The 12,629-nt window shown below is 53.5% G+C and overlaps 1 protein-coding gene across 1 annotated transcript in view; it reads left to right on the top strand.

Moving 5' to 3' along the window:
• The window catches only part of Myo15a (myosin XVA), a 55,952-nt gene that overhangs the window by 19,361 nt on the left and 23,962 nt on the right, over positions 1-12,629 (top strand). The window contains exons 16-41 of the mRNA XM_034507337.2: positions 199-330; positions 717-842; positions 1,378-1,455; positions 2,101-2,249; positions 2,362-2,407; positions 2,578-2,702; positions 3,237-3,354; positions 3,587-3,762; positions 4,170-4,254; positions 4,767-4,820; positions 4,916-4,997; positions 5,070-5,200; positions 5,609-5,704; positions 6,579-6,814; positions 8,817-8,980; positions 9,196-9,268; positions 9,456-9,647; positions 9,956-10,116; positions 10,216-10,310; positions 10,732-10,852; positions 10,950-11,017; positions 11,121-11,198; positions 11,364-11,544; positions 11,631-11,763; positions 11,995-12,100; positions 12,229-12,301. Of these exons, the coding sequence (XP_034363228.1) occupies positions 199-330; positions 717-842; positions 1,378-1,455; positions 2,101-2,249; positions 2,362-2,407; positions 2,578-2,702; positions 3,237-3,354; positions 3,587-3,762; positions 4,170-4,254; positions 4,767-4,820; positions 4,916-4,997; positions 5,070-5,200; positions 5,609-5,704; positions 6,579-6,814; positions 8,817-8,980; positions 9,196-9,268; positions 9,456-9,647; positions 9,956-10,116; positions 10,216-10,310; positions 10,732-10,852; positions 10,950-11,017; positions 11,121-11,198; positions 11,364-11,544; positions 11,631-11,763; positions 11,995-12,100; positions 12,229-12,301 (3,079 nt within the window). The remainder of the gene's footprint in view (positions 1-198; positions 331-716; positions 843-1,377; positions 1,456-2,100; positions 2,250-2,361; positions 2,408-2,577; positions 2,703-3,236; positions 3,355-3,586; positions 3,763-4,169; positions 4,255-4,766; positions 4,821-4,915; positions 4,998-5,069; positions 5,201-5,608; positions 5,705-6,578; positions 6,815-8,816; positions 8,981-9,195; positions 9,269-9,455; positions 9,648-9,955; positions 10,117-10,215; positions 10,311-10,731; positions 10,853-10,949; positions 11,018-11,120; positions 11,199-11,363; positions 11,545-11,630; positions 11,764-11,994; positions 12,101-12,228; positions 12,302-12,629) is intronic.

The following is a 12,629-nucleotide window of genomic DNA, read 5'->3' as shown; positions in this document are numbered from 1 at the left end:
GCAGCCTCCACTCTCTAGCTTGTCCATCCTTGCTGGTCCAGGGCCTTTCTTCCTTAGGCTCTGCTGACTCAGGAAGTCAGGATGGGAGGCCCTGAGGGTCCATATCACCCAGCTAGGATACTGGCTCTATGTAACAGAAGGCAGGACACAGAGCTAGGCCAGCCTGGGTGGAAGTGGCTGAGCCCACACTTTTCACAGGAGGAGTACATCCGAGAGCAGATGGACTGGAGAGAGATCGCCTTTGCTGACAACCAGCCCTGCATCAACCTCATCTCCCTGAAGCCCTACGGCATCCTGCGCATCCTAGATGACCAGTGCTGTTTCCCACAGGTAAGCCCCAGGTGCTTCTGTGGTCTGAGTTCTAGTCTGGTTGGCTTCCTGCCTGAGTCCATCCCTCTGCACTTAGGCCTGGAGCAGGAAATGCGGTATTAGGACCTCATCACCTCCAGTCACCTGGAGTGGCTAAGGATAGAAGCCCCAGAGGTGTCCTGGGTTTGAGCCTCATACTCTGACTTAAACACAGGGTATGATGTCAGTACAGGCAGCTGGAAATTGGCTGATTGAGGCACAGCAGTGACCTCTCTTCCATGACTCAACCTCCAATGACTTGGACAAGCTTCTCCAGCACCTCTTGGGGAGCAGAACCATCAGGGCTGAAGGATTTAGCACTGGGCCAGAAACAGGTGCCCAGGCCCCCCTGCTTCCCTCCCCCACAGGCCACAGACCACACATTCCTGCAGAAGTGCCACTACCACCACGGCGCCAACCCACTCTACTCTAAGCCTAAGATGCCACTGCCTGAGTTTACCATCAAGCACTACGCAGGCAAGGTCACCTACCAGGTGAGAGTGGAGGCAGCCAGCACTGCCTCAGGTGCCGGAGACAGAACCACAGTGTGAGCCTCACCATGATTCCAGTTCTGGACCCCTCATCTGTGGCCTTGGGGAGTTACTTAAGTTCTCTGAGCCTGTTTCCTCATCTGAAAAAAAATGGGATGAATAATGCCAATCTTCTGGGGTAGATTTGACAGCCAGTTACTGGTAATGGTGTCATATGGTCACCATTATGTAAGTCATGGAATAGGATTTCAAGCTTCTGTTTCCATTTGGGCCTTATTTTCCTAATCTGCAGAATGGGTAGAAGGAAGTGAGGCCCAGTCTGGATAGTACCTCTCCTGGAAGAGTGAGCAGGGTGGAGTGGATGGGGAGAGGCCAGGCCAGAGGGGAGAGCCTGTTTCCTCCTAGGATGGAAGGCAGACGGAAGTCTGGTAGAAGATGAAGGACCACGGAGGGCTGGGAACACGCCCTTGCTGCATCCTGGCTGCAAACAGGTGTGGGTGAGTGGGACCAGCCACAGACCCATCAGTCTCCTTTTCAGGTGCACAAGTTCCTGGACAAAAACCATGACCAAGTGCGCCAAGACGTCCTGGACTTGTTTGTGCACAGCCGCACTAGGGTAAGCCAGACTGGTCTTGCACTGGCTCCAACCCTATGGCCCCTGCCCACATTCCTGACAGTACCTATTGCCCCTTACTTGGTCTAGCCTCCACTATCTCTATCCCTGGCTCTTCTCAGTCCAGGAAAAGAGAAGCCCCCTAACCCCGTTTTGCTCTTTAACTCACCCTTTCTCAGCCACCTGCCAGCCCGCCTGTCATGGATCCCACCTCAGTCCCTCCTGAGACCCTTCCAACCTGGCTCACACTTTAACCAGCACACTACCAACACTAAGTTCTGAATTCATTTACATTTGAAGCCTGACACTCCCTGGAGTGCAAAGAGGCCAAATTTGGGTTGCTTGGAAGGCCAACTCCATCGCTCATCAGCAGGGGACCTATGACAGAAGGATGGTTGCCTCCCCTCCCTTGTGGGCCAGCTTTTTCCTGACCAGGGCCAGGTTCACAGCAAGAGCTGTGCATTCCCCAGAATAGAGGGAGAAGCAGGCTTGCTGTGGGCTGGGTCCCCTGGGAGGTGTTGAGCCCATAGGCAATCCAGGGTGGTAAGATATCTAGAGTCAAGTTGTTTTTTTAGAACCTTTCAGTTCAGAGACTTGACCCTTTCCTTGTCTGTCCGTCGCTGGCTTCCAATTCCCTGGCCCCTGCAGGTGGTAGCACATCTCTTCTCCAGCCACGCTGCGCAGACTGCCCCTCCACGCCTGGGCAAGAGCAGCTCCATTACCCGACTCTACAAGGCTCACACTGTGGCAGCCAAGTTCCAGCAGTCCCTCCTGGACCTGGTGGAAAAGATGGAGAGGTGGGTTGGATGAGAGGGCAGAGTATCCAGCATCACCTTTATCCCGTGGCCCTCAGAGCATGAGCACCCACTCTCTCTGAGACCTCACATAGCCTCTCCTGCCTCTAATCAGGTGTAACCCTTTGTTCGTGCGCTGCCTGAAACCCAACCATAAGAAGGTGAGGCCCCTGGGAAAGCTAATTCCTTCCCCCTATGAAGGGGTGACCCTGGACAAGTGGCTTGGCTTCTCTGGCCCCCTACCTGCCCACTGCAGGGACTCCTCACACCTGAGGGAGCCTCTGTACCTGGATGGACAGTGTGCAGGTGTCCTCTCTGCACATTCCTCTAGGAACCCGGTCTCTTTGAGCCAGATGTGGTGATGGCACAGTTACGCTATTCAGGGGTTCTGGAGACCGTGCGGATCCGCAAGGAAGGCTTTCCAGTGCGGCTACCTTTCCAGGTGTTTATCGACAGGTACTTGGGTTGGGTAGTTCCTAACTGCACAGACTTCCTCCAGGCCTCCACAGCCTAAGCAACACTGTCGTGCACTGTTGTTCAGGCTGTAAACTATACAAAACATGTTGGGTTCGACATGGGACATACATTTGTTCTGTCGCTTCTTCTTCTTCTTACTACTACATCTCCATGTGGCTCAAACATGTCACACAGTGTGTGGAGGTTACAGGACAACTTTAGGAATCAGAACTCTCTTTCCATCATGAAAACATGAGTCACCGGAGAGTAAACTCAGGATGTGAGGCTTGGTGACAGGAACCTTCCTTTTCATAGTTTCATATTGAATCCCTCTAGGGTGATTTTAATAGTTATTAAGACAAGTTCCAGCAGATGTCAGCAAAGAGTCCTGTTCTGCTGAAATGGTGGGTTATACTTTTGACGCCTTGAACTAGTTTTGAGGATAGTGTTCTGAGCAAGCCACCCATTGGACCATACCTCCTAGTCATGGGGATGGGATAACATCAGGCCCTCAGGCTGAGTTTGGTTCCCCAGGTACCGGTGCCTGGTGGCCCTCAAGCTCAACGTGCCAGCAGATGGGGACATGTGTGTGTCATTGCTGAGCCGGCTATGCACGGTCACTCCAGACATGTACCGTGTTGGGGTTAGCAAGGTGAGTCCAGAAGACTCCACATTTAGTGATATCCAAGGGGTACCCCACATGTTTCAGCTTAGGATGTTAATTCACCTCCACTCTGCTCAGATGCCCCCACCCCATGTCTGGTGTACCTGTACCCTAGTTTTTGCGACTCCAAACACCCAGCCGAGCTCTGGGAGGCAGCCTTCTCTTCTCAGTTTTTGTGGGCTCCTCAATAGGGGTATCCATTGCTGCCTTCCACCTCCAGCTCTTCCTCAAGGAGCACCTGCACCAGCTCCTGGAGAGCATGCGGGAGCGAGTCCAGAACCGAGCTGCCCTCACCCTGCAGCGCTACCTGAGAGGTTTTTTTATCCAGCGGCACTTCCGGTCTTTGCGGAGGAAGATCATCCTGCTACAGAGCAGAGCCCGAGGTTTTCTGGCCAGGTGAGGCTCACAGAAGGGGAAGGAAGTCTTTGGCGTCCCTCAGGTTTGAAGGAGCCTAGGCTCAAACAGTGAGTTCCCCTTCTCTGGAGGCATGCAAACTGAAAGAAGCTTCCACAGGAAGGATGGCTGATTCTCCAAGTCACTATCCTCTGACTGTGGATCCAGCTGAGAGGGTATTCCTGTCACTCACACATCAGGGGCCCCTGGAGTAACACATGGGTAGCACATGACCACTGTGCGATCAACCCAGGCCCCGCCACTAGATTTGCTGTGTGTGTTGGGCTACGTCTCTGTCCCATATCGACTCCTTTTTCCTTTGAGACGAAGGGTCCCAGGATGAAATATGAGCAGTCTTAGCGACATCTCTGACCCTTTGTCACCCCGAGGCCTCATTTTTGACTCCTCAGACAACGCTACCAGCAGATGAGGCAGAGTCTGCTGAAGTTTCGTTCCCTGGTGCACACCTACGTGAACCGCCGCCGCTACCTCAAGGTACAGGCCTGCCTGGGTTGGGGTGCACTTAGCTCAAGAGGGTCCCATCCCAATTACAAGTCCCTGCCATGCCCTCCTCCTGAGCTGGGTAGCTGTGGCTCCTCTGACGCCTGTTTCCTGGCATGCCCCTTGGGGCATAGAGAAGGATGGAAGGAGATGCTGTACGGAGTGACTGGGGTCATAGAGAGCTGCAGACTTGGCTGGCACTGGGTGACTTGAGTCTCTTTAGTGTGGTCTGTTACTTAGCTCACTGACAGTCTTGGCCTCTGTCACATAAACCAACTGCCAGTGATAAATAACATTTCCAAAGCTTGGAAGGTATGCAAGGTTTCCCAGAGTCCTTCCGATGCTCCATCTGGCACCTCCTCCCATCTCTGGCTACACCTTTGCCTCTCTTCCTTGTCACTACCTCAATCCTATCAGTGCCACCAGGAGCCTCCAGGCCACAGGCCCTTCCCTACTGCTCGCGCCTGTCCAGGCTACCTGTGCCCTGACCATTTGCTCTCCTGCAGCTGAGGGCAGAGCGGAGGCGCCGGGCACAGGAGGCATGGCTACGTGAGCAGGAGGTGGGTGCAGGGTCCGAGCCACAGCAGGGGACTGGGAGGGAGAGCAGCAGGTGAGGTGTGGCAGCTGTCCCTTCATCTCTTGACCATCCCTTTAGGAGCTGAGCAAGCGCGAAGTGGTCCCAGTGAGACACCTGGAGGTGCCAGCCGAGGTGGCCGGGCTCCTGCAAGTGGCAGCAGGTGTGTCATCTCTAACAGCAGGGGAAGGCTGGGAAGAAGGGAGCAGTCACTACATGCTTGCACTGTCTCTAGGCCTCAAGCTATCCAGTGTGCCCAGGGTGGCCATTGTCCGGGCTCCTAGGCTCCAGGCTGAACCCTGTGTCACACTGCCCCTTGACATCAACAACTACCCCATGGCCAAGTTCATCCGATGCCACTTCAAGGTAAAGGCTGGCAAAGCAGACTGACATGGGTACTGACATTCAGACCTGCCACAGCTTCCCGGAAAGCTCTTATGGGGTGGACACGAGCCTATTGGAAGCCCTAGGTCCCTAACCATAGCAAGACTCTCTTGGACTCTGGCTGGCACCAACCAGCCTGGATAGTCAAGACCTGACTAGGAGGTGGCACAACACTCACCTCTGTGTCCTGTCCTCTGAGAAGGGCTCAGCAGGATTGCTCTGCCTCCCCTAGTTGCTCTCTGTGGGCCATAGTCTTTCTTCACTGGACTCTGCATTCTTTATCTAGGCACTGGAGTGAGAAGCCCACTCCATGGTCTTCTATACTCTTCCCCAACACAGATATGTTTGTTGTCCCCAGTGCTACCTCTCATGCCCCCCTTGTGTTCCCAGGAACCCGCCTTTGGGATGCTGACAGTGCCCCTGAAGATGCCTCTCACACGGCTGCCTGCGGAGCACCATGCAGAAGCCATAAGTGTCTTTAAGCTAGTACGGGACCTGCCCTAGTCCAGGTTCAAGTGCATACCCCTACCATAACACCAGGCCACAGGCAGCCCTGCCCCTGGGCATCAAGTGCATTGCCTTACATGATAGGAGGTTATGAGCTTCCCTATTACACCCTGGACTTTCCCCTTGGTCTTCAAGCCCAGCTCCTGAGTCCCATGCCTCTTCTTGGGAACAGAAGCTTATATCAGCATAAAGACCTGGGCCTCCTTCTGAGAGCCTTTTCTCCAAGTTATCCTCCTGGCAATGCTGCCTCAGAGACTCTCTGGCACCTCCTAAGGACTCCCCCAGGCTGAGGGAAACAGTTTCTGTGTAACCCATGGCCACCAATTTATACAGAGGGAAGATCAGAGGCTGGGAACCCAAATGAAGTCACAGGTACAAGTAGGCAAGCCACAGAAGGCAGCCTGGAGGAGGAGGCATTGGAGATGAGGAAAGATTACATGTTAGGAATAGAAGCAACTTAGTAGGAGCAGAACAAGAGAGATGGGAATGCAGGGGGAGTGGCAGGCCTCCAGGTCCCATTTCAGCAGAGAGCTGGTGGGGGACTCTGGAAGATGCTTTCTGGGAGTGATGTGGTCAGATCTGAATGCTAGAGAACGTTCTGGACCAAGTGGAGCCTGGTGGAGGCCAAGGGTACAAGAGGATACTGGCAATGAATGCAAGCCATAGGAGATTCATGGGCAGGAGAGGAAGCCGTGTGTACTTTGGATCCTAATTTTCCTGCGAGTTCTTTGACATTGACTAGTAGAGTGATATTGAAATATGAGGGACTTTTCAATAGGCAGCAGAACATGACAAGAAAGCATGTTGAAGGGCGGGCAGAAGCCCACGAGAGTCTGTCTGTCCTGTGCCCTAGATCCTACGTTTCATGGGAGACCCCCACCTGCATGGCACCCAGGAGATGATGCTGGGGAACTACATTGTGCATCAGGGGCTGGTGGAGCCAGCTCTGAGGGATGAGATCCTAGCCCAGCTGGCCAACCAAGTGTGGCGCAATCCCAACGCCTATAACTCCAAGCGTGGCTGGTTGCTGCTGGCTGCCTGCCTAAGCGGCTTCGCACCTTCCTCGCACCTTGACAAGTTCCTCCTCAAGTGAGTGCAACCCTGGGGGCAATAGGTGGCTAAATAGGAGCTTGGAGGTCAGGCCAGTGGCTGCTTTTGTGTTGCTAGAAGACCAGCACGGATAGCAACCAGAACTGCAGTCATTTAGCTGAACCCAGAGCCAAAAGACCGGCAGGCTTTACTGCAGTGGGGAGGAATTAGTTAGGTCAGAATGGATGGAGACTGACAGAACCCAGGGTGGGGCAAAACGGGAGTGTGGAGAACTAAGAAAAGAGTCAACAGGAGTTAGGAACACAGCTGGACTCAAAGCAATCTGGATTTAAGTCGCAAGCTGAACTCTGTGACTTTAGGCAAGTTACTTAACCTCTCCAGGCCTTGGCTTCAACTCCTATAAACTGAAGGTGGTGACAGCAACTACTCAGCAGTACATGTTACGTATGCAGAACAGAGATGAGCATTTAGCAAGTGCCACGTGGGCATTACCATGATGACAATCTGTCCCTACTGCTGGTGAGGCCCAGGGGCTGTGAGACAGTGCACCAGCCCACCACACGGCCCAGGGCCAGTACCTGTCTTTCCTCTGCTGAAAGTTGGGGGTGGTAACTGGATCCACTTATGAGGATACCAATGAACACCAGATTGTGAGGAACCTCTCCAGGCCAGCATGCAGAAGGTGGACATACCTCAGCCAGTACTGTGGCTGTGGTGACTGTAACAGCAGGGTAAGGCCGCTGACTGACTGCCTTTGTGGGGCCTTCTTGAAAGCTGGACCCTGATTCCTCTCAGGGCAGAATGGGTAAGGGCATGAGGAGGACCTGCTGGTGTGCACAGCTCACTGGCCCTGAGCTGAGCTGAACCCTCTCAACCATCTCTTACACAGATGGAAACTAGGAGGCCAGGCAAAGAGCCAGTGGTTACCCAGACTAGGGAGTGAAGGGTTCGGGCAAAGCCCTCCAGAGCCCAGTTTCTGGCTCATGTTTAGTCATACACCCCATCTGAACAATGACATTCTACTCAGTCCTTCCACTTCTGTGCTAGACTGGATATTTCTGGGCTAACCTGGGTGTTGCAAGATATTTATTTGATCACAATGTGAACCCCAAGATTATGTTATTTACTGAAGAAACTGTTTCTAGTTGTGTGGCTCAGCCTTAACACGCAGCTGCAATCCCTCTGGCTGGAACACAGACTCACCCTTAGCGCACATCTTTAGTCCCAAACAATGAAGGTAAAGTTAGTTTGTAGAAGGAAGCATCCATGATTGAAAGTGATGTCTAATTGAGTGGCAGACAAAGTGATGACTCAGAGAAAGATTTGACAGAATAGGATATGCCTAATCTCATGAGAAGAGAGAGAGAAGGGAAGCTACTTAAGAGAGAGCAGCACACACACACACACACACACACACACACACACACACGTACACACACACATGGGGGGGCAGTTTTATCAGGACAGTTGTACAGAGACAGGTTAAAGAGAGAACAAGCTAAACACAGATTAAGACAGAATGAGCCAGAGACTGGGCAGAAGCTAGATTAGAATAGATTGCCAGAGTTAGTGTGAGACCAAGCAGAACAATTCAAGAGAGCTTAGAAAAGCCAGTTTGAATCAGTCAGCTTGGAGAGGAGTTTGAGCCAGTATAGCTGAGTTGAACCAGCCAGCTAGAGTTTAGAAAGAACAAGAAATGGTGAGCTTATTCAGCAGTAAGTCTCAGAGGCTGAAAACCTTCTAGGCCTAGATAAGACTGTATGGAGGCTAGAAGCTTCCAGGACTAGGCCTAGGTTAGCACACTGAGGCAGTTAGCCCCTGAGACACTAAGCTTCTGAGACGACTATTATTACTTCAGGTGAATAAAAGGTAATTTTACACCTGGGATTTCCTTTTTGAGGCCAGCCTCAGCACACTAGGTTATGAGAGACCTTTGGGGTACTCTATAACCTAGCCCATTTGTGAGTTAGCCTGAGGCTGTTCCACTTCACCTTAGAGCTAAGGACTAGCCTGAGCCTGCAACTCCTGATTCTTCTCCCAGGTTCGTATCTGATTATGGACAGAATGGTTTCCAGGCTGTGTGCCAGCATCGCCTCCTGCAGGCTATGGGCTCAGGAGCTGCCAGGACCTTTCCCCCAACTCAGCTGGAGTGGACTGCCATTCAGGAGAAGGCCAGTATGGCCCTAGATGTGAGCTGCTTCAATGGTATGTAGGCTCATCCCTCAGGTCGTTTCTCTTCTCTTCCTGAAGGAAGAACAGCTGGAGTCAGCAGCAACCACAGAAGGTTCTGAAGCTAGGGAGGGGCTGGTGCCAATGTGGCAGTGCAGGGAAGTGGGGGTTGAAATAGGGGATGAGGCCCAGGAGCCAGTGAGGCTGGCCTGAAGATGCCCCAGACTGAATATAGCAATTGGCTATGCCAGGTGACCAGTTCTCCTGTCCAGTGCACGCCTGGAGTACGGGAGAAGCGGTGGCTGGAGACATTCTAAAGCACAGGTTGGCTCCTAGAATGCCCTCACCCAGTACTCTATGAGCTGGAAAGGAGGGAGGGACAGGAGACACCATCCCTGGGAGGTGCAGAGGACCACTTTGGCCATGCCTGGGGTCTGACTCATACCCCAGGGTCTCCAGGCAGTGCCTACCAGTTTCACACTTTATCTCTATTTCTCTGCACACTGACCAGAGGGCTGGCTGATGGTTGGAGGGGCTGGACTGTGGCCATGAAGAATGGAGTCCAGTGGGCAGAGCTGGCTGGACATGACTATGTGCTGGACCTGGTGTCAGACCTGGAACTGCTCAGGGATTTCCCACGACAGAAATCCTACTTTATAGTGGGTGCAGAAGGGCCTTTGGCTGGCAGGGGAGACACCAGAGGGTATGTAGCTACTTGCCCAGACCACCTCCCTGGGCAGCTGGCTTTACCCATCAACTGTTGGGAAAAGCTGAGTTCTGGGGTTGAGGACTGTTTTATGTTTGGTGGTTTGAGCTAAGTGGACCTCAAGCTCCTGGGCTCAAACTCTCCTACCTCAGCTTCTGGAGCCTGGAGCTACAAGTGTACACTACCACGTCTAGTTGTGTTTCACAACATACCTCAGTTGTGGAAGCCACCCAACCCAGGACACATAGAAGTTTCAGGGGACCTCTTTGGGGTCAGCTGTCCTGTGCCTCCCTGTTCATCCACAGAGTGTTTGGGAACTGCTGGGACTCAGACGAGGACACACCCACAAGGCCCCAGCCCCAGGACCACATGGCCAAAATGCCTGACTTTGATGGGTACTGCAGCCACAAAGAGGATGGTACAAATGGAGAAACCGAGGCCCGGAGATGGACATCGAACCGCCAAGGTTAATCAGGAATGGCCATTGTACTAGAGGGAAAAGAATCCAGATGGTGTGGACTCCCACAGGAAAAGTAAACTTGGTCCTTTTGTGCCCCACCATCAGCTATGGACAGTACTGGAGAGCCCTTGGTGCCCCCCAGGGAACTAGATGGCTACTTGGACAGTCTCTTCGACCCTGTGCTGGCCTGTGGGGATGCGGTAGGGATGCAGAGGGATGTCTGTGAGTGGCAGGCTCAGTGTGTGTACCAGAGACATTTCATTTCTTAGGGTAACATTCTGAGCCTTACACAGCCAGGGCCCTGGGGTCTAGCTGGGGACAGGGAAATCTTGGGGTCACCTGGCAGCTGAAGATGTCCCTGGCTGCCCTGGAATGACCCTTAGCTAACTCTCAGGACCCCAGCTGTCACATCTGGCAGAAGCCACCCTAATGGAATGGCTTGCTGGATCAACTTTTCCCAAATCTCACAAGACTCCCTTCCCCTAGGAAACCCAGCACAGACACCGACTCCCACAGTCTGTTTCTTGTGGCGGGGGTGGGTTGGGAGCTCGGGCTGGTGTCAGGTGCCTGTTGCCATGGATCCTGGGGATCACAGCAGTAAGGCAGCCACTGCTGCTCCAGGACCTGGAGAAGCCAACAGCCATCGCCTACCGCATGAAAGGAGGAGGCCAGCCAGGTGGAGGTGGTAGCGGTGCTTCTGAAGATACCTCCCGGAGACCTCCAGAACCCAAGCTCAAGCCCAGTCAGTGCCACCTAAGCGTGCTTCTGGGCTAGGGGTGGGCGGTGCACAGGGGAGCTCCTGCTTCCCCAACACCTGTGTCCTCTGCCTGACTCCCCAGTCCCAGGCCTGGATGCCTCCACACTGGCTCTGCAGCAAGCCTTCATCCACAGGCAGGCTGTGCTACTGGTGAGTGGGGACAGGGCACGGTGTGTGTGTTTCTGTGTATGTGTGTGTACTGGTGTGTACACAGAAATAGGTCCACCTGGTCACCATGGTCACCTATTCCCAGGCCCGGGAGATGACCCTACAGGCTCTGGCACTCCAGCAGCAGCCTCTGAGTGCAACCTCAAGACCTCAGCTCTCAGAGGTGAGCAGAGCTGCCTAGGATAAACAGGAATATTGTGATAACCCAGGAGTTTACTGTGCCTCTCTCTGAAGCCAAGAATCCTGTAGTCCACTTTGGGCAGAAATGGGATGCCTAGGCATAAGCCAGTATGTCCTGGATGGCCACCTCATGACCTGTTCTCCACAGAGACCCCTAGCACCAGAGGCACAGCCGAAGACTGTAGGCACTGGCCCACCAGCCAAGCCTGTGCTGGTGCGTCCGACTCCACAGTCGTTGGCCCCAGGCTTTGTGGCAAAGGCCCCCAAGATACCTAGCAAGCCCGTGGCTGCCCCAATCCTAGCTCAGGATTGGACTGCTCCAGAATCCAGTAAGTGTCCATACAAGTCCAGAGACTTCCCAGATATTCCACGGCGACTGGGCCTGATGACCTCACCTGGCCACCTGTCCTCACAGTTTCGGCCTCTCCTGAGCTGGTTCGGTATTCCACACTCAACTCAGAACACTTCCCACAGCCCACACAGCAGATCAGAAGCATCGTCAAGCAGTACAAACAGCCACCCTGGGCAGGACACCCTGAGGCCCGCAGGTGGGTGCCATCAACCCTCAGCTTACCTTCATCAGCAATGTACTGGGCTCATCACCATGCAAGATGGGCCCCTGGGCAACCAGAGGCTCAGGCTGACATGCTCTCTGTTGTGCCAGACAGCCTCAGCTTCTCTCTGCTTGTTTGTATCGGTGTCTAGGGCAGGGGTCCCCATTATGGGGATTGTGGATAAGGGGATACCTCATGTCTAACCTGCCATGGATCCCCTGCCAGAACGGATGGTGGGAAGGTGTTCAGGAGGCCACCTGACCCCCATGAGGAGGCCCTAATGATTCTGAAGGGACAGAAGACTCAACTGGCTTTAGTGCCTGGCACTCAGGTAAAGAGTGGGTTGGGTTCCCATAGGGCTAGAGGCCTCAGAAGCCAGCTGCCCTCTCAGCATGGCCCTGTGTCTCTCCTCCATGGCCTGCTTACTGCCCCCTGAGTGCTCTGTTTGTGGTGAGACAGGTGTCCAGAGAGGCTGTGGCCATGGTAAAGCCGGTGACCAGTGCTCCAAGGCCATGCATGGGGCCCACTCCAGGTGAGCACCACAGAGTGGAACATGCCAGTGGTGTCCAAGTGAGTGAGTGAGCCTGTGAGCACAGAGGGTGTCTCTGGGACTGTGTGTGTCTCTGAGTCAAAAGTACACACTGTGTCATTATAACGTCACCCCTTAAATACCTGGTTTCAGGCCAGCCCCACCTTGGCTTCAGCGAATATTATAGAAGCTCATCAGAACAATACTATTTGTTCCTACCTGTTAAAGATGGGGAGACAGAGACACAGAGATGTTTAATGGCTTCCCAAGGTCACATAACTTCAAAGTACCAGCCCAGAGATATAAACCTTTGTTCTAAAAAAGAAGCCCT

This window comes from Arvicanthis niloticus, chromosome 6 (assembly GCF_011762505.2).
Source record: "Arvicanthis niloticus isolate mArvNil1 chromosome 6, mArvNil1.pat.X, whole genome shotgun sequence".
In the NCBI taxonomy this organism is placed as follows: Eukaryota; Metazoa; Chordata; class Mammalia; order Rodentia; family Muridae; genus Arvicanthis; species Arvicanthis niloticus.
The sequence above is the reverse complement of the archived record's forward strand: the minus strand, read 5'-3'. Positions and strand labels throughout refer to the sequence as shown.